At 47.7% G+C, this 21,600-nt stretch overlaps 1 protein-coding gene and 1 long non-coding RNA gene across 4 annotated transcripts in view; both read right to left on the minus strand.

Moving 5' to 3' along the window:
* Nucleotides 1-11,916, minus strand: part of RGS10 (regulator of G protein signaling 10) — a 41,235-nt gene extending 29,319 nt beyond the window's left edge. The window contains exons 1-2 of one of the 3 annotated variants that reach the window (XM_043926483.1): nt 11,769-11,916; nt 11,151-11,249 (exon numbers count right to left, since the gene is read on the minus strand). In XM_043926483.1, coding sequence (XP_043782418.1) covers nt 11,151-11,199 — 49 coding nt within the window. In that variant the 5' untranslated portion in view covers nt 11,200-11,249; nt 11,769-11,916. The other 2 variants (XM_043926482.1, XM_043926484.1) reach the window with 2 other exon arrangements.
* Nucleotides 11,917-14,889: 2,973 nt separating this feature from the next.
* Nucleotides 14,890-17,027, minus strand: LOC122708622. The gene is made up of 3 exons (XR_006345235.1): nt 16,891-17,027; nt 15,737-15,915; nt 14,890-15,136 (listed from the first exon to the last, which is right to left on the minus strand). It is a non-coding gene; the product is annotated as an uncharacterized LOC122708622 (long non-coding RNA).
* Nucleotides 17,028-21,600: the final 4,573 nt, after the last annotated feature.

Genomic DNA, 21,600 nt, shown 5'->3' on the forward strand with positions numbered 1-21,600 from the left:
GTGAACAGCAGAGATTGCATTCTCCCAGTATCTTGCCACTAGGCTAAATAAACCAGAAGCAATACACTTTGGTGATGGAGTAAGAGAATCATTTGGGACAAAGCCACTCCTTGGAGAGGCAAACTGACTCAAACATCACAAATGGACCTGATGCTTCTCTAAAGTGAATCTCCAGTCCGTGGATATTAAATTAGTTCTCTGCTCTCTTTGCAAATGCTAAAATGGCAAGCTTCTGAACACTGTGTTTCTTCCCAACGAAGTATAAATCAAATTAAAAGATCATTATCATAAGGAATTTCTGCAGCAGGGTTCATTCTGCCAAGCATTTCACAAATTTACTCTCTGTTCTCTGCCCGAAGAATACAGTTTGACGGTTTTCTCCACTTCCCCAGCAGGTCTTCTCTTAAGTAAATAAATTAGAGACACAATTTGCTGTTCCAGGAATAAAACCTTAGGCAGCCAGAACTTTCTCTTGCCATGGCAGAACAACTCCTTTCTCTATAAGTTTTCAACCTTGGCCTGTGGTGATTCCAAAACTCTCTGACATTCTTTTCAATAATAAATGAAACCACAATTGGGTTTTCACAGTTTCATGGTCTTGCAAGCAAATATAGTTGGTGGATTCCCATTTAGCCAACAGAGTGCTCTGGTTAACTAGGTCTTCTGGTTAACTGAGAGACAAGAGCTGTCTTATGAGACACCAGGAGCCAGTCGCTTCCTCCCCCCCTTTTCATTTCATGCTCTACTCATTTTGCATATTAGGTTTCTGTGCCAGCTTTCTGTGCCACTTGACAAAAAGTTTTACAACTCAAAACCCACTCATCTGATCTAGTCTCCTTATTTAATAGACTGAGACATAAGGGTTCAGAGGTAAGGTGACCCAGCTAAGGAACTGCTGGATGGACCAGTATTGGGACTTAAATGTACAGGCAATTGTCCCCACCAGGACCACCTCCTTGGAACCCCAGGGTACCTCAGAACACAGGAGGTTGCAAATGGGTGACCCTTCCTTTCAGTTCCCTCCTGGGCTACCGTTTCCCTTCCATCAATATTGTGAAATACATCTATGGCCGACACTGTTACAGAAGGCATAGAATTTTTAGGGCTAGCCCAGAAAGCATACCAAGATACAGTTGGCATCCCCATAACTATGGCTATTGACTTCTGGCTTTGGTGCTCTGGATAAAGAGAAATTCCTTCTTGCTTTTTTGCTCACCTTCTGCCCTAACAGTTCTTACTATAAGAATCTTCTACTCACACTCTTCTGTCATGTGTTTTCACTTCTCCAGAAATATTGGTTCGAATTTTGCAAAGACTTCCCGATTGTCTTTCAATTTTGATTAAGGCCTCTGCCTCTGCCTTAAAAAACAAAAAATCCTTCTTGATTGTATCAATATACATAGATAGCTCTAGTTAGAGCAACATTTGCAAACTCCATTCACTTAATGGTGTCTCTCTTTTCCAAGTCATTATCCCCAGCTTCCAATGAGCCTGGCAGAGGTCCACTCCATTTGGCACTGCCCTAGAGACTGCCTCATCACCTGAGGCATTTCCGTTCCTCGGGAGCCTCTGCACAAGGAGACTTCCACTATTTTCCAATGCATACAAGTAAGGATTTCCTAAGACAAGTTGGTTCACTTTAAATATTACAATAGTCCAGCGATGTCCAGGAGAAAGAAATAACCTTTCTTCATAGCAATCAGATATACTTCTGAGCTTAAGAATAAAGCAAAACCCAGAGGTAAAGAATCCACCTGGAATGCAGGAGATGTGGCCAGAGCAGAGGGTTCAGTCCCCCTTGGGTAGATCCCCTAGAGGAGGACATGGCAACCCACTCCAGTGTTCTTGCCTGGAGAATCCCATGGACAGAGGAGCCTAGTGGACTATGGTCCATAGGGCTGCCCAGAGTCAGACATGACTGAGCAACTATAACAAGGGTACCCAGCTTCCCAGTTCCTCCCCAGTCCCTAGCACTTGGAAACACAAAGGTCCAACACTCTCCTTTCCTTTTTCATTGACAAAAGTTTCCGCTTTAGATAGATTACACAAGAAGGTAGGTTTGGAAACGACAGGCAGGGGGACTTCCCTGGTGGTCCAGTGCTTCCACAGCAGGAGGCATGGGTTCCATCACTGTCTGAGAACTAAGATGCCACAGGGCACAGTCAAAAAAAAAAAGAAAGTGCAGGAGGAAAAAAGTTAAACCTATCTATCTAGCAGCTTTAGGACCACTCAAGTTAGTAAAGAGCCGTTGGTGATAACATTTGTTTGTTTCAATTTTGTTCAGCTCTGCACACTTGTTGTCATTTAGATCAGCTGCAAAGCATTTTTGCAATGAAAAAAAAATAGGTTTTTTTTTTTTTACCTCCTGGGCCCTTCAAAGTATTTTAGATTTTCAGATTTTTGCAGGCACAATACTTACTTTTCAAGAAATTCATCTTCAGATGAGTTTATCACAGACTAGTAGTAACCATTGCACTTATAAATTATTCACAGCATGCTGGGCACTAGCTATTCCGAGCTTTTTCTGTAGGTTAAATCATCTTGTTCTCACAATGACCCTCTGATGTGGTTAAGATTGTTCCCACTTCACAGATGAGGAAACTGAGGCACACTAATTTGCAAGGGTCACCCAGCTTTGGAAATGGGGACTCATGGTCCACGCCTAGGCAGCCTTGGCTCCAAAGCACAACACACCATTTGCCACTGGCTTGACTGCCATCTTTATTTTTTATATCTGCTGATCTTCACCCTCACAGAGGCCAGAACATGCCAGCCTTGAAAAGAGTGGTAACAATTATGTGGGAGAAGACAGTGAAACTAAGGGTCTAACTCCTCGCAGACAAAATCCCACACACGACTGGGCCAGAATCATCCAGCACATAAATACAATGGGCATATGCTTTCATTTACGTTGGCCCTGTTCTGTACAGTCTCTGACTTCAGTAAAAGCTGTTATTGCAAAACCAGTGCTGCATCCAGGTGCAGAGGCCTGAGGAGGGTTGCCTGTAGCACATTCTGTGATACATTATTTATAGATGCTATGATGTCATATCTGCCAGAGACCTTCTCCAGACATTAATTCCTTGGAAATCCACATTCAAAAGGCATCTCTAACATTCATCACAACTGAATGCTCACAGTACAGATTCTTGCTATTCGTCTACAGGAAGGTCTGAGTAATGATCCTGAGACAATTTCCCCAAGCCAAAGATTTTAGTAAAATCTCAATATCCAGCTTCCTCAACAGCAGAGTCAACTTACATCCTCAAAGGGTTTGTCAAAGGCACCCCCTCAAATGCACGGCTTATTTTTAAAAAATAAACATTCAAGCCCAGGAAAAGGCAAAAACGTTAGCTCTAAATTCTAAAGTGGTTGGTAATACACACAAACACACACACACACACCCCAGACTCCTTTAAAATACGCAGGGAAAGTACACACCCCACAAAACTTATTCAAAACCTTGTATCACCTACATCATGCCAAACATTACATTTTTAAAAAAGTCATCCCAACTTAGAAGCGGAGAATCTGTTTTTAAAATTGGTGATCCATGGAGGGCTCCAGAGAAACTGGGTCATGGAAACCCTCTATCTAAATATTCCTTAAGTGTTTATCAGCTCCAGTATCTAGCTTCTGAGAATAACGACCCTTCAGGCATGCAATTCCCTTGGTGGGAAGGTTTGCGAGAACTGCCATTAGCAGAAAATAAAAATAAAAACGTTTTGAAATAATCATACTAATAGAAAGCATCAAAGACCAGAGCAGGCCCACAGGCTGGAGAGGTCAGCGCAGAAAAGGCCTCATTGGCGTTTTCCCACGAGGTCTGAAGCCTCAAAAAAAAAAAGTCAAGTGCTCAGCGACCCCCAAAAAGGCCCCCTGTGTACCTGTGACTGCACCACACACCCCCGACCCTACTTTGCCTACCAGCACCCAGCGATGGCTGAATGGAGGGCATATCAGCTCCAGGGATGGGGACCCTGCTTACGTGCCATGCCCTGGGGTCCGCCTGGGGACGTCCACGCAGCCCCACACTCCGCCGTCTTCTCAGAGACGCGTTGTACAAGACGGGCAGGGGCTACGGGGCTCCTGAGCACCCTTGGGTCTGGAGGAAAAACAAGCCTCAACATCCTCTTTTGAGTGGACTAAACAACAGATGGCCACTGGTTTCCAGTTTCTACCAGAGGGAAGGAAATAAGAACGCCAGACTGTTATTTGTAGCCTCCTAGAGTCCTCACTTTCTAGGCAAAAGCCCAGAAAAAATAAAACTCCCCCAGAGCCCAGTTCTGGAGGTGAAAGTAAAGACCCTGACAGCACTTTTTTCTCACTTTCCAGAAGCCCCTGTGCTTCCTCTGGAACCAGTTATTGTTCAGTCGCTCAGTCGTGTTCGACTCTTTGCGACCCCGTGGATTGCAGCACGCCAGGCTTCCCTGTCCATCACTGTCTCCCGAAGTTGGCTCAAACTCATGTCCATTGAGTCGGTGATGCCGTCCAACCATCTCATTCTCTGTCGCCCCCTTCTCTTCCTGCCTTCAATCTTTCCCAGCGTCAGGGACCAGACATGTATGCAGAAATGTTCCCTCACTCTCCCTGGGAGTCCGACTCTTGTGACCACATACTATGGCCCTCCAGGCTCCTCTGTCCCTGGGACTCTCCAGGCAAGAATACTGGAGTGGGCTGCCATTTCCTTCTCCAGAGGATCTTCCTGACTCACGGATCGAACTCTGGTCTCCTGCATTACAGGCAGATTCTTTACCAACTGAGCCACCAGCAAAGGCCCACCCCGAACTCCGGCCCCTACACTGGGGCAAATGAGCAACTTTTCCCCTCCAGTGTCTGTAGGGAAGACTGTGTATTTCTTGAGAGTAAGAATTGTGTCTCCCTCAGGGCTCACAGTGCTTGGCATTCATATATAGATTTACAGTGATAACAGTTTTCTGATAGATTGTTGGGGGGGAGGGCAAGGCAGAAAGGAGGGTGATGGTTGTACAAAGATCTGGCATGTACTGAACACCGATTACCTCCCGTCTCAACCCGACCACAACCCTTGGAGGCTGGGGCCCTCACTGGCCCATTACAGATGAGGACACCAAGGCAAGCAAAGGAACAAGCCAGGAGCTAGATGGGCTAGGACTCAACCCTAGGCTGTCTGGCTGCAGAGGCTTCAAAGAGAAGGGCAGAGTAAGATGCAAGAAATAAAAGGCAGGCCCTTTAGATGCCCATCAGCAGACGAATAAGGAAGCCATGGTACATATACACTATGGAATATTACTCAGCCATTAAAAAGAATTCATTTGAATCAGTTCTAATGAGATGGATGAAACTGGAGCCCATTATACAGAGTGAAGTAAGCCAGAAAGATAAAGACCATTATAGTATACTAACACATATATATGGAATTTAGAAAGATGGTAATGATAACCCTATATGCAAAACAGAAAAAGAGACACAGATGTACAGAACAGACTTTTGGACTCTGTGGGAGAAGGCGAGGGTGGGATGTTTCGAGAGAACAGCATCGAAACATGTACATTATCTATGGTGAAACAGATCACCAGCCTAGGTTGGATGCATGAGACAAGTGCTCGGGCCTGGTGCACTGGGAAGACCCAGAGGGATCGTGTAGAGAGGGAGGTGGGAGGGGGGATCCGGATGGGGAATACATGTAAATCCATGGCTAATTCATGTCAATGTATGACAAAAACCACTACAATATTGTAAAGTAATTAGCCTCCAACTAATAAAAATAAATGAAATAAATAAATAAAATGAATGTAATGCAAAAAAAAAAAAAAAGGCAGGCCCTTTTTCTCAGGGAACTTAAAATTGACAGAGAAGATGAGGCCAGGCATTCCCTGATGGCCACTGCCTGCCTTGCCACGCACTGCATGAAGTTTTCTTCACTGGTCTATGAAGGAATGAGAATGAGCAGGAGGAAATATTTACCAAGTGAGCTGTGTTGACCAAGTAAAGGCAGCCTGGGGTTGTCTTCTTTAAGTAAATAAATACATTTATTTACATGGTACAAAAGACAAGAGCTACAGTGGGACAGGTCTTCCTATCCTCCCTGTCCCTCAACGACCCAGAGCCTCTCACTAGAAGCAACAGCCTCTAGAAGATTCTTGTTATCAGGACAGTTCTTTACACGAGATTGTCTCTTTCCTACTACTGGGGGTGTTGAAACATCCTTCATTTGTGGGATGATAAAGACGTGTGGGATGATAAAACCAGTCCATCCTAAAGGAAATCAGTCCTGGGTGTTCATTGGAAGGACTGATGTTGAAGCTGAAACTCCAATATTTTGGCCATCTGATGCAAAGAGCTGACTCATTTGAAAAGACCCTGATGCTGGGAAAGATTGAAGGCGGGAGGAGAAGGGGACGACAGAGAATGAGATGGTTAGATGGCATCACCGACGCAATGGACATGAGTTTGGGTAGACTCCAGGAGTTGGTGATAGACAGGGAGGCCTGGTGTGCTGCGGTTCATGGGGTCGCAGAGAGTCGGACACGACTGACCAACTGAACTGAACTGAAAGACGGTTGATGATGGTGTTGTTGGCTTTTAATGTCCTGATTGGAGAGGGAGAGAAAGAAGGAAGGAAAAAAGGAAGGAAGGAGGTGAAGCAAGGCAACAGGGAGGCAGGGAAGGGAAAAGAAAAGCAAGCACGTCACACTCACTCTCAATGTTAATACAGGTGAGCTAAGAGGACAAAATGGATACTGCGTGAGGTCACACCAGCAGCTCTGGGCTCGGGTCAGAGCTCTGAGTCCTTCTCAGATAGGCGGCTCCAGACTGTCCCTGTCCCTTGGCGGTCTCTGCACGATCCAAGCAGAGACAAGAGGGTGTGTCTCTGGTGCCGAGAGAGAGGGAGGCAGGAGGTCTGGGAAAGCGGGTCTCCTGGCCTTCTGGGAGGACACAGGACAGAGGAGGGGGGACCAGGAGAGAAGGTAGGCCAGATGAGGGGGTCCCTGAGCGCACCCCAGATGAGGGGCAGCAGCACCAAAGCACAGGCCCTGGGCAGGGCCCTCGAGAGCAGGGTACTTGCTTGGGAGGGAAACCGGTCCGCGGAAGCCTGCAAGGCACTGTTTGGCCCCAGTGGACGCCTCCTGACAGCTCTTATCGGGGAGCCGCTGCTGTCGCCCACGCGGGCCCCTCTGCCCCCTACTGCCACCCCCGGGGTTGCTGCCCTGGAGAGCTATCTGGGGGAAGCAGAAGAAACGGGTGGGAGTAAATTTAGTGCAATTTAAACAGCAAGTTCCCAAAGCCCAGCAGCAGGAGCCCAAGGGGATTACTCAACCCCAGGGAGGGAAGTGACTCAGTTCACCCAGGAAACCGGAGGACATGGCCCTGCCCAGCACCTGCCTAGTTTCCACAATTTCTAACAGTGAGGGGAAAAAAAAACACATCGGTTCCAATACAAAGTCTGTGAAGACAAGTAAAGCGCCCCGAGCACCTGGCACCCACCAGTCCGCAAGCTGCCCGTGCCCGTGTTCAGAGTTGGCACGGAGGACTCAGCCAGCATGGAACACGCGTGTATAAACGATGCTGCTCTCCCAGCCCATCCTCTCTGCCTCCTTCCTTCTCTCTGAACCCACAGGCCAGCCCAGTGATGTTCTGCAGGGAAAATTTCCCCCAGCAGCCAAGCCAGTCCTGCTGTCGGGTTGTTATAACAAAGACATTAAATTGTTATGTCAACTGTCATCTTTAAATAAAAACTTAAGCCCAGCAATAAATCTTCAGCTGGTCCCAGAGGTTTAATGGGATAATGTATAACAGGCTCCGGGCTGGGTGGGGGAATTCCCCTGGTCGTTCAGTCCTGGTCTGGTCACATGGGGCGGTGGAAGGCCACGGCTTTGGCTTTTTTTTTCAAGTGAGGAGCATCCCAGGTACCATCAACATCACAAGTCATCGTGGGGGGCAAGGTGGGTGCGGGGAATCGTCCAGGGTTCCTCACACTTCAGTAGCCTAAGAATCAACTGAGCGCTTGTCAAAAATGCAGCCAACACTCCCTCCCACCTTGGGTGCCCAAGACAGAATCAGAGAGAGGAGGGGTCTGGGTCATGGCCTGGAAAGCTGCATTTTATCAGACCACCCCCACCCCCTTGTGGTTCATGAACACACTTTGAGAAACCTCAGAAAGGAGAACATTCACACTTTGAATCACACTTCGAAACTTGGAATTAAGGGTTGGGAGTGCCAAACCTCAGTTTAAAGACATGGTCTCCAATGAGATTTTGTGGAAAAATGGAAAAAGTTTGGAGTAAAAGGAGCTGGGAGGCAGGACTGCAGCCAGGTCCGAGTCACGGTCCAGCAGGGATGGATCGAGTTTTTGAGGGGCCAGATGCTTATACAATTTGGACAGCCACTTTAGGAAAATAATTCAGAATCACCAAAAAAGAAAAAAAAAAAGTTCAGTCCAGGGTCCCCTGGATCACTTGGCTGGCTTCCCAGTGCCTTTGCCTCGGGGCCCACATTCCCCTTTTCTCACTGCTGGGTGGTGATGACCAAACTGGCAGAGGCTCGTTTGTCCTTTCCTATCCAGAGACAGACGTTAACCCTAAAAATCATAAAGAAATCAGGCTCCTGGAAGCCAGACATTTAACACCAATCCATGATTTTTAGCTACTGATCTTTCTATCAGCGACCTAACCACATTTCATCAGCCTTAAAATGTGTTACTCTGAAAGAGGTACACTCCACTGGTATCCCTAAAGCTGGTATCCCAGTCTTTCTGGGGTACAATCTGCACATATGCAACAGCACCCTAAAACCATGTGTGATCCATAATCTGTTCTATTTGGAAGACCTCACCCCAAAAGTGACCTGTGTAGGGATGTTCAAAGCAGCTCTATTTATAATAGGAAAAAGGTGGAAAAGATAACAGCTAACCATTATACTCAGTTATGCCAGGCACTGTACTGGGGACTTTATATATATTTATACACATATATATATAATATAATATTTTATTTTATATATATGCTTTTGTATATTTAGTTCCACAACTCTATGAAATCCACTGTACAGATGGGAAAATGGACACATAAGTATGCTGGTAAATCAGCTCTCCTAGGAAAAAAACAACAACTTGATTTTTAACATCTGCTGATTTCCATGGTGGAAATGGCCACTAATAGCCAATTTCAAGCTACCTATGGTTTAGCAACCAGGTCCCAAATTTCCCAGTTAGCAATGGACTCTGAGGTCAAGTAACTTGCTCAAGGCAGCTGAATGCTAGAGTCAGGGTAGGAACGAGGGATGTAAGTAACTTCAGAGTCCAGGCTCTGACCACCACTCCTTTGGCCTGTGAACATCCAACAATAGGGAATGGCTAAATCGAATGGCTCAGACAGTAAAAAATCTGCTTGCAATGCAGGAGACCTGGGTTTGATCCCTGGGTCGGGAAGATCCCTTGGAGAAAGAAATGACTACCCAGTCCAGCATTCTTGCCTGGAGAATTCCATGGACAAAGAAGCCTGGTGGGCTACAGTCCATGGGGTCGCAAACAGTCAGACACAACTGAGTGACTATCACTTTCAAAGTGAACAACAACAGAGAAATCCTTTGACTCACAGGCAACACAGAAAGGTTTACATGACCCCTAATACTAACACTAATATAAGCAATTTGTAGTAACTCTATGGAGTCCTACTTTGAGTTGCTCTCAATATTTGAGGGAACAATTTGCAAAATATGATGGATGGGAAAGCAGTTTCAATTCAGCGTTTAAGGAGGGGTATTTTATTGCCATCCTGCAAGTCCTTGTCTGCACAGAGATAGCGCACCTAGGTAGAGAAGGAAATGGGGAACCACTCCAGTATTCTGGCCTAGAGCATCCCGTGGACAGAGGAGCCTGGTGGGCTGCTGTCCATGGGGTCGCACAGAGTCGGACATGACTGAAGCAACTTAGCATGCATGCATGCATTGGAGAAGGAAATGGCAACCCACTCCAGTATTCTTGCCCAGGGACGGGGGTGCCTGGTGGGCTGCGGTCGATGGGGTCTCACAGAGTCGGCCACGACTGAAGCGATTTAGCAGCAGCAGTGCACCTGGTAGTGGAGGTGGGACTTAGACTCAGTCAATCTACTTTCAACTCATCCTCTTAACCACAGTGTCCCACATAAAATAAGACACAGGTGAAAAAAAGATAGGGGCCAACATGTACAGGCTCTCCTGGTACCAGCAGAAGCGACTCTTGGAGTGGGAAGTGGCAGGAAAGCCTCTGAACCCCAGAGTCAGGCTGAGCTGGGTTTGAAAGATTTTCCATCACCTAAGTGTGACTCGGAGCAAGTTACCTAACAGCTCCCTGGTGGCAAGGGCCGAGGACAATGCCTATCTCAATGGGTTGCCCTAAGGGTGAAGAGAGAATTTACAGAACGCGTACTGGGTCCCACTTGGAGCGCTCACAGGGGCTAAGATGAAAGGAACAAAAAGGGTGAGATGGTTGGAATCAGGGGCATGGTTTCATCTTCACCAGGAGCTCTTCGTCCTATCCAATCGCTCCGACGAACTGTGGTTGGTCCAGAGTGACAGGCTGGTCCAGAGTGACAGCCAAGCTGAATCCTTTGTAAGGTCTGTTGTTTCCCGGCGCGAACTGCAGATGCGCCCTTCACCTGGTATTCACCCTCCTTCCCCGCCCTACATTTCGGCTCCTCGGCGCAAAACCGAAGACGCCCAGCAGCCCAGGCCTGGCCGCCCAGTCGGATGCCCCGGGTCCCGGAGTGCCTTCCGCGGGCTCCGCGCTGGCATCTTTCGCACCAACGCCCGCAGCGGGGACGGAGACCTCCAGAACTCCGTTCTGCTTTCGGAATCGAGAGCCCATACTACCTCCAAAGTTTGGATGTTTTGGATCTTCTTTTTCTCCCAGACCATCACTAAAAAGAAAACGGCTGTTGTTCCTCCTTTCAGACAAACTTCCTCCCCAGCGCGCGTCTCGGGACTCGGCGCTCCCGCTGCGGCTGGGACTGCGGGGACGCTGGACAGCAGGGAGAAGTGGCGCGTCCTGCCCGGGGCATCGCGGAGCCGCGCCCGACCCCGGGCAGGAGGGAAGGATGCCCGGGGGGGCGGGCAGCACCGGCCCGGGCGGCTCATCGGGGCCCCTGGGGGCGCCCCAATCCTCAGCCCGCGGAGCCCTGGGAGCCGCTTACCTGACGGCGGCCGCTTCCTGCTCAGTCGACTCACTGCGCGGTTAAACATCGCCGCGAGCACCCCGGGGAGGAAGGAGGAGCAGCCGGGCTGCGCGGCGGCTGAGCCGGAGGAAGGCGAGGAGGAGGAGGCCGGGGGAGGAGGAGGAGCTGGCTCAGCACCGCCCCGGAGCGCGCGGCCCCCACCCTGCCGCCCTCTTCCCCGCCAAGCGCCGCGTGGCGCGATCCGTGCGCCCTACCGGCCCGCCCCCGTGGGGGCCCGGCGGTCCCGCCCCGGGGTGCCTGGGCGGGCAAGGCGCACCCGGGTGACTCCCAAACGCCGGGAGTCCAAGAGCCCGGCTAAGAGCCCAAGAAGGCGCGCACTCGCTTGGAAGTGGCCCGCGCCGCCCGAGACTTAGGAGCCTTGCCCTGGCCGTTCGCGCGTCCCGGGGATCCCTAGCCGCCTGGCGGGGTTCTCCAGAGATGCCGCCCGAGCCCCGCCCAGCCCTGCCCGGCTCCCAGCTCCAGGCCCATCCCGGCCTCCCGGCCTCTCCCTGCAGCCCGGAGAAACGGGCGCAGATCCTCCGGCGCAGTGCGCTTCGTGATTCCGCGCGCTTTTGCTGGGCGGCAGGTGAGGGTCACCTCCTGGTTCCAAGACCGGAAAGCCGAGATCTCGTGGTTCTGCAAAGCCCAAGTGCAGCCCACGGCCTTCGCCCTCTTGCCCTCGGGTTCCAGGATCGCTGCGCTCCCCGGCCGGCCCGACGCCGTTGGCGCTGGGCCTTCCTACGGCCGCGAAAGCCAGCGGGGGCGTCGCCTGGCCCCGGGCCGCGATGTCCGCGGGCGGAGCGAGCCGAGCCCGCGCGGGTGGGCGCCCTCTCCCGGGCCGCGCTGCGCGGGCACCGACACTTAGGCGCCTCCTGCTCTTGGTCTTGAGGCTCCAAGGGCCAACCTCGGGGGAATTCCGTAGGACCCCCTCCAGTTTCAGCGCGGAAAGATGCCTCTGTCCGGCACGCCGGCTGGCGGGAGACCCTGACTTTGGGCGCCACTCACGTGGTGCACCTGTCGGCAGGGCCTTGACGATCAACCCTGGAGATCACTCAGGCAGCACTGAGCTCCGCTTCTGATTCCTCCTTTCCCGTCGCCGGTCACCAGCCCGCACCGCCAGCTCCACTCGAATCTATTATCTCATTTCTTTTGCAAAACAGCCCAAGAAGGGGTGTCATTAGCCCCACTTTCTTGAGGATTTGGTTTACGAGGAATTGTCTTTCTGGCGAGTCCTATTTTCCTCCTGTGTATCTGGCTTTGTCTCTAAATTGGTCTTTATTTTTAGCTGTACTAATTGCTATTTTTCTCAACTGCTCCCCAGTCGTCGGTTCCCCCTCCACCCATCCTTTCTCAAGATTTTCACTAGTTGGCACTTTCTTTTCTATCTTCTGTTCTGAGCTTCCCATTCTGCTAATTTTTCCTCCCTCCCTCCACCCACCGTTTTGGTCCCAGTCCCACCCAGTCTCTGGCCTTCTATGGCTGCTTCTCATTTCTGTCCTTCCCATCCCTTCCCCTCTCAAAGTATTTTCCTCAGAGTATTTCTAATCACCCTGCCCCTTTACTGTTGGAAAGAAGCTTTTCTAGCTCGTGAAAGTTACAGGAGTTTTCAGCTGTAATTCTAGGAGACATTCTAACCACCATGACCAGAAACAGAGTGAGAACCATCTGAGAAGCTCCGGTTTTTTTGAAGCCTCTCCTGCTGTCAGCCTGCTCTGGGCCTCCTCTTTCCTCTCGGTTATAACAGGATTGAACCATGGTGCTTAAATATCCTGCTTAAATAGGCAGCAGGATAGGTTCAGCCATTGTAAGAGCAGGACTTTTATAGTCTGCAGAGTCCAGCATTTAAATAATGCTGCATTATCATAGCAAGAACCAGGGAATTGTGCAGAACCTCCCCCAAAAGCTCCTCAGGAGAGATTACAAGTCATCCTAACACAGGAAATAGGGAGAATGGCAATGGTTGAAAGTTAGGCACAGCTCAATGTTATGCCAGTTTCCAAGTCCACCCTCGCTGTGTCCTGGAAAAAAAACTGGCGTGGCCTAGGACATCCATATTAAGCTGTTCTGAGCTAAAGACTGTGGCCAGGCCTTTTTGAAATGAAGGGAAAATAGAACAGCTTCAATTCACTTTTACTGTCCTGTTATCACATCAGATAGTGAGTACAGAAATAAAGACCCATGGGTCAACGTTCACAGTTTAAAATTTGTTTCGGGGCATGAAAAGACTTGTCCTCATGAAATTGCTATAAATACTTGTCTCAAGTGTCTGAAGATCCAACAGCCAGTTTTCAATGTGTGCTCTGCAGAAGACCAAGTATAGAAGTATATAGCCTCATGGTTCCTAAGGCTTGCCAAAAGAATACATGCACTCATACCCCTCCCACATGATTCAAGTTCTGCCTGTGGTTTGCAGTACCTGAAGATACTCTCCATCCAAATAGCATCACTCACTTTCTGTAGCTCATCTCAAACCTCTACAAACACTGGTAACCAACCTAGGAAAGAAGAGGACAAGCGGCTTGGCCCCTTCCTAGCCTGTTGGTCTCAGCTTTTGTTGAACCACTTTCACTCTGACCAGGCAAGGAGCCGGGGACTAGGATGTCTCCTACTAAAGCAGAATTTCAGAATTATCATTGACTCTAGAATTTGATATATTTTTTATTCCCAAAACCTTAAAAAAAAACTGGTAAGCTGTGAATACCTTATAGTCTTTTATAATAAAATTGATTCCAAGTGGTGCAGTGGTAAAGACTCTGCCTGCCAACACAAGACACAGGAGACGTGGGTTCAATCCCTGGGTTGGGAAGATCCCCTGGAGGAGGAAATGACAACCCACTCCAGTATTCTTGCCTGGAAAATTCCATGGACAGAGGAGCCTGACTGGGCTACAGTCCATGGGGTCACAGAGAGTTGGAATGAGGGCCTGAGCATGCACAATAAAATGGAATATAGCTTAGAGTCATAAAGATTATTCTCAGCCATTTGAAGCAGGTGAGGTATAGTAAAATAAGTAAATACCAAAGTGCCCAGCTTGGAGTCAAGAGCCCTGGGTACCAATCTTGACCATACAGCAGACCAACTGTGTGTCTTTTGGGTTTTTTTGGTGGCATCTCGCAGTTTTCAGGAACTTAGTTCCCTTAGCAAGGATCAAACCTGTGTCCTTGGCAGTAGACGCGCAGAATCCTAATGACTGGACTGCCAGGGAATTCCCCAGCTGTGTGTCTTTCAACACAGACTCCTAGGATTGGACAAGGAAAGGATGCCACCTACATTCTAAGGGTGTGGTGTTCACAGAAAACAAGAATAAACAAGAAAGCATCCGGCACAGTGCCCAGAGCATGTAGGCACACACAAATATACTGGAATCCGAATCACTCCCCCTACAATGCTGTTTTAATAAGTACTAAACTTTGGCTTATATGCAGTGAAAGGGGACTTTTAAAAAGAAATCATAGGAAGTAGACAGGGTTTGTAACAGCATGATGCAGTCAACACACAGGGTGAAGGCAGGGAAGTAAATTGTTACAACCTCTCTGGAAGGTAAGAGAGGCAGATGTGTTAAGGTGGTTTTTGGCAATATGCCTAAGAGCCTTGGGGATGTTTTCATCCATCGGATCAGTGAATAATCCTACAACTGGTTGCTTATGCCAAAGAAAGAATAAGATATGCAAAGATTGATTCATTTATTCATTTTTAAACCTTCCTGGCTGTGCTGGGTCTTCGTTGCTATGCGTTGCCTTTCTCTAGTTGCGGCCAGTGGGGGCTGCCCTCCAGTTGCGGTGCGTGGGCTTCCCATCGCCACGGCTTCTCTCATGGAGCGTGGGACTCTGGAGCACGGGCTCAGCAGCTGTGGCGCGGGGGCTTAGCTGCCCCCAGGCATGTGAGGTCCTCCTGGACCACGGACTTGAACCGGTGTCCCCCTGTGTTGCAAGATGGAGTCTCAATCACGGCACCACCAGGGAAGCCTGAAGTACAAAGATTTACGTGCAAAGTTGAACATCCTAACACTTCTTTAATCAGCGCTATTTATGGTAGCTATAAATGCCCATTCGTAGAACGGCTAAGTTACAGTGTATTGCTAGGATGGAGTGTTGAACTAGGATGGATTAAGAACTAGTGAAGAATATGTGGTGATGCAGGGAACCTGCTTGTGAAGCTGTCATTGAAAAAAACAGGATACAATTATAGAGGCATTTTTCTTTGGGGGAAGAGAGGAAATATGGTATTATGTTTATGGATAGAAAGCTTGAAGGAAACGATTCCACACTATCATTTATCTCTAGATGTTGGGATAATGGGTGATTTTAATGTTCATTATTATATTATTATTATATCATTATTATATTATATTGTATAAAATTTCTGCGGTGGATATGCTTTTCAATGAGGGGATGGGTTCGGTAGTTGGAAACTGATCAAAATCTCTACTAGCATTAATCTACGAATACTTAAGCCCACAACTTTACATTAGTTGTGCTTTCTTTGAACTCTTAATTTCCCATGGAAGAAGCAAGCAGACATTGACTGCCTTTCCCAGCTTTTTTCTCCCTTGCTTTTCAAGTTACCCATTCATGCCATATCATAGCTGGATCCTTGGAGATCATCATCTTACGCTGCAGATCAGGAAACTGAGACCCAGATGACTTTACCAAGGAGTGATGCTTGCTTTCCTGAGTCACTGGAAGGTGGTCTTCCTGGTTCAGCACTCTCTGTCTGGTACCATGCTGCATCCATGAAGATGTACCTAAAAAAAGGAAGGGCTTTCTATATGTCTAAAATTCAAGCTGGGATTCCTGCTAAATAAAGGCAGATTAATTATAGCACCATTCGGTCATACTTGTATTTCTCCAAACTCAGAGCAAAAAAAAATTTTTTTTTCTCTGTTGCTCTATTTGACCGCAGCACTTCCCAGCAAAGTGCCTCAATGAGTTGCCTGTACTCACTGTCTCCTCTCACTCTCCTGCAAGCCTCTCCAGTCTGCTTGCATCTCCACAATCCCACGCAACTGCTCTTGCAAAGTCACACTGGCATCCCCCTTGGGAATTCTAACAGTCAGCTCCATCTCTGTCTTACTTGACCCACTGTCAGCATCCGAGCCTGTGGATCCTGCCCCCCCCAACCCCAAACCACTTTCTTCCTTTGACTTCCAAGACACTATGCTTTCCTACTCTTCTTTCTTTCTGCCACATTTGCTGCCCGTACCGCCACCTGTCCTTCCTCCTGAAGGAGGGCACTGCAAGTTTTTTGGATCTCTTGTCTTGCACGCTTACTCCCTTGTCCATCCCATCAAGTCTCATAAACAAATAGACTTTTTTTTTCAGAAGAATTTTGGTCCCACGGCACAACTAAACAGAAAGGTCAGAGTTCCCAGCTACCCTTCACGCACCCCTACAGCCTATCAGTCTTCTCCCTCAGGGTGGTTCATTTGTTAAAAGCAATCGAACCTGCATCGACACATCAGTTTCACCTAAGCCCACGTGCAATGCCGTTCTTAGACCACGGGACTCCCATGTTTCCATCTCCAGCCTGGTCTTGCCTGTTTGACATCTCCTCTTGGAAGCCAAGACATCGCAAACCAAGTGTGTCTGGAACGGAACCTCCTCTTCCCATCCACACCCGCTCCACCCACCCGCAGCCTTCTCATCGCGACTAAAGACAGCTCCACCCTTGCTCAGGCCAATTATCTTGGAATCATTTCTGATCATCCTTTTTCTCACACCTCACATCAGAGTCCAAGGAACTCTGCAGGTTCTACTTTCAAAATAAATCCAGAAGCCCATTCTCCATCGCAATCTCTACATCACCCCCATCCAAGCCACCATCCACTGCTCTGGTTCACTGCAGCAGCCTCCTGACAGGTCACCCTGCTTCCGATTGCCCTGGTCTGTTCTGAACCCAGCAACCAGAGTGAGCCTTTCAAAATAAGGGACGTGTCACCATAGCAACGTTGTGCTCAAAACGACAGTGGCTCCCCATGTGGCCCCCAGAGAAAGCCCAAGACCTTATAAAGACTGACAAGGCCCCACGTGACTGGGCCCTCTGCCCCGCTCTGAGCTCCTTTCCTGTTCTTTCCCCTCACCCGTCTGCTCCAGCAAATCCCTCTTACCCCTCACCCTGCCACCCCAACAAGCCCACCTCATGACTTTGCTGTGGCGCTTCCCTCTGCCCTGAGCAGTCTGCCCGGGGTATACGTGGTGCATGCCCACAATTTCTTCGGGTCTTTATCCAGATGTTACCTCCTCAGTGTTTCAAATGGCAACCTCACCGCTGAATGTCCACACTCCGTTTTCCTCCATCCCTGCCCTGTCTGTAGCACGTACACCTTCTAACACACTGGAACTTACCTACTGACTGTGTATGTCTGCTCTCCACGGAGTCCTTACACACACCCTAGTCTCCGTTCTCCCTAGAATGTCAGCTGCCGTCCCAACACCCGGCGGAGTGCCTGTCACACAGGGACCACCAATGCGCTGACGAATCCAGAGGAGAAGTACTGATCCCCTCTCTCCCCAAACTCCACTAAGCTGACAGAAAAGATATTAAAATAAGGTGTATTTGATAATAAGGTACACACCTGGGCTTCCCTGGTAGTCTAGTGGTTAAGAATCCACCTGCCAATGCAGGGAATACGGGTTCCATCCCTGGTCCAGTAAGGTCCCACACTCCATGGAGCGACTAAGCCCAGGCACCACCACTGAGCCTGTGCTCTGAAGCCCAGGAGCCGTAACTACTGAGCCCGCACACCCTGGAGCCCAAGCTCCGCAACAAGAGAAGCCACCGCAGCGAGAGGCCATCACAACATGACTAGAGAGAAGCCTCCGCTCTCCACAACTAGAGAAAGCCTGCACACAGCAACGAAGATCCAGTACAGCCAAATAATTCAAAAAAAGTTTTTTAAGTACAAACCTGCCTGGACGAGGTGTACAAGAAAGGAGGCAATGACAGAAGAGAGATTTCTGCTTCTTTTTTTTAAAATTAAAGTGTAGTTGATTTACAATATTATAAAATGCCGGCCAATCTGAAAGCCGATGGAGCAGCGAAACTGCTTCAACAAGAGAAAAGGAGTTTCCACCCAGTGCGGGCAGCTGGGCATTGGCAGAAGGCCAGTGACCCTGCAGAGCCACCCATGAGCTGTGAACCAAAAGGCACAGGGCCACCGACTACAGGACACGCAAGGGCTGGAAATGGGTTTTGGATCAATCTCCAAGGAGGCCTCAGGCTCCCTCCTACCCCAGCCCAGGAAACCAGAAATGACTGTGGGAAACATGGAGGCATGGAGGCTGTGGACTTAGGGACCAGGGGCCGAGCTGATGTGCAAGTGGGATTCTGGGCTCTTTGAGGGTGAAGTGAAGTTCTGCATCCTAAATTGGGTGGCCCCTTCCCCTCCCTGCACCCAGAAAGCCAGCAGTTGGGAGCCCTGGATACATTTAATATCTCCCTCCAAATAAATATCAAACAAAGTGCAATACATATTAATATTTAGGGATTTCCCAAAGATATCATATCTAACCAATCATAGAGAAATAACACCATCCACATGCAGCTTCTGAGAGCTTTTGACATCTCCCTCTCAAATATGAGGGGTATGCGAGGATCACAGACATTCAAAGAATGCCTCCAGCCTGAGAGAGAAACCAGAACAAACAGAAGAATTCAGAGGAAAGACAATAAAGACAGTAGAATAAATCTTTTTTAAAAACTGTAATTACCTGAGAGAGAGAGAAGCTATTGCATCCATAAAAGAAACAGAGCTTAGAATATAAATATAAAAACAATTATTTTTTAAAGGAGGGCGGAGGAAAAGGTCAAAGAAATCTCCTAAAAATCAGAACAAATGAAACAATGTATAACAGGAAAGAAAACTAATGAAGAATCAGCCCAAGCAATAGAAGTTCTAGAAAGACGTTGCAGAGAAAATAGCAGAGAGGAAATGAAAGATACAATTCCACAAAATTGTCTAGACGGAAGAAAACTCATCGCCAAACTGAAAGAGCCCACAAAGTGGGCATAATGATATACCTACAACAAAGTACACCAGCATGAAATTTCAAAACAGCTCTTTCCAAAAAGCTTATGAAAAGTGTACTGCTGGTGGGAATATGCAAATTTTTTAAAAAGTCAAACATATATAGGCCGTATAATTCAAATATTCCACTTCTCAGCATTAAATCAAGAAAAATAAAAGCATATGTCTATAACAGACTTATACATGAATAGTCACAGCAGCTTTGTAATATCCTGAAACTGGAAACCACCCAAGTGTCTATCAGCTGTTGAGTGGATACACAGATAACCATGCAATAGACTGTTATTCAACAATAAAAAGGAGTAAAGCCTTGACATATACTACATGCAGGAACCTAAAAAAATATTACACTAGGTGAAAGAATCATCACAGAAAACCACATGTTGTATGATCACATTTAGATAAATTTCAAAATAGACAAACCTGTAGAGATGGAAAGTAGATTATTGTTATTGCTGAGTCACTAAGTTGTGCCGATTCCTCGAAACCCCATGGACTGTAGCCCACCAGGTTCCTCGGTCCATGGGATGTCCCAGGCATGAATAATGGAGTGGGTTGCCATTTCCTTCTCCAGGGGATCTTCCCAACCCTGAGATCAAACCCATATCTACTGTATTGGCAAGTGGATTTTTTACTCGAGTCACCAAGGAAGCCCCAGAGAGTAGATGGGGTTAATTAACTGTTGTTGATAGGTACAAACTTTCTTTGGTGGATGATGAAAAAGTCCTAAAATTAGGTTATGGTGATGGCGGCACAGCTCTGTAAATATACTAAAAGTCATGTAATTTTATGCTCTAAATAGGTGAACTCTATGGTTTACATTTTATCTCAACAAAATTGTTGGGTTTTTTAATTGCAAAGATCAGGGGACTTCCCTGGCAGTTCAGTGGTTAAGAATCCACCTTCCAATGCAGGGGAGACAGGTTCAATCCCTGGCTGAAGAACTCAGATCCCACAAGCTGCACTGTAACTAACCCCTCAAGCTGCAACTACTGAGCCCTCGGATTCCGGAGCCCCCACATTGCAAGAAAGAGCCATCATGCCACAATGAAAGATCCTGTGTTTCGCAACTAAGACCAGATGCAGCCAAAAATAAACAAATACATAATTTTTTAAAAAAGATCAAAACCAGCTCACATACAAATTTTCAGAAATCAATTGTTGGGATTTCCCTGGTGGTCCAGTGGCTAAGACTCCACGCTGTCAATGCAGGGGGCCTGGGTTTTATCCCTGGTCAGGGAACTGGATCCTCCATGCAGCAACTAAGAGTTTGCAGGTCACAACTAAAGATTACACAAGGCACAATGAAGACCCAGCAAAGCCAAATAAATAAATATTAAAAAAAAAAGAAGAAGAAATCAAATTGTCATTGAACTTCTTGGAAAACTACTGGAGGATATTCTACAACAATATGAAGTGAAGTGAAAGTCATTCAGTCATGTCTGACTCTTTGTGGGCCCATGGACTGTAGCTGGCCAGGCTTCTCTGTCCATGAAATTCTCCAGGCAAGAATACTGGAGTGGGCTGCCATTCCCTTCTCCAGGGGATCTTCCTGACCCAGGGATAGAACTCAGGTCTCCTGCATTGCAGGCAGATTCTTTACCATCTGAGCCACCCGGGAAGCTCCTATAATATGAGGAAATGCAAAAAGAAAGGAAAACACAGGCTTCTGGGAACAGGGAACCCAACCCCGAAGACACGCAAAGTGCCTGTAGAGATGCTGGACAGAGTGGTAAGGCTTTCTAATATGGTTGCCTTAAGAGACAACAGGATTGTATATCGTTCTTGTTATATGGAAGTAAATAAAAGACTGAAAAAATAGGACTGGAATGAAGGTCTTCAGGCTCCTGGTGCTCTTCTACATGTGCCTCATATTAGTACATCATGAGAAATGCTGGGCTGGAATCAAGATTGCCAGGAGAAATATCAATAACCTCAGATATGCAGATGACACCACCCTTATGGCAGAAAGCAAAGAAGAACTAAAGAGCCTCTTGATGAAAGTGAAAGAGGAGAGTGAAAAAGCTGGTTTAAAACTCAACATTCAGAAAATTAAAATCATGGCATCCGGTCCCATCACTTCATGGCAAATAGATGGGGAAACAATAGAAACCGTGAAAGATTTTATTTTGGGGGGCTCCAAAATCACTGCAGATGGTGACTGCAGCCATGAAATTAAAAGGTGTTTGCTCATTGGAAGAAAAGCTATGACCAACTTAGCATATTAAAAAGCAGAGACATTACTTTACCAACAAAAGTCCGTCTAGTCAAAGATATGGTTTTTCCAGTAGTCATATATGGATGTGAGAGTTTAACCATTGGATAGCAAGGAGATCCAACCAGTCTATCCTAAAGGAAATCAGTCCTGAATATTCCTTGGAAGGACTGCTGCTGAAGCTGAAA

Source organism: Cervus elaphus, chromosome 15 (genome assembly GCF_910594005.1).
Source record: "Cervus elaphus chromosome 15, mCerEla1.1, whole genome shotgun sequence".
Lineage (NCBI taxonomy): Eukaryota > Metazoa > Chordata > Mammalia > Artiodactyla > Cervidae > Cervus > Cervus elaphus.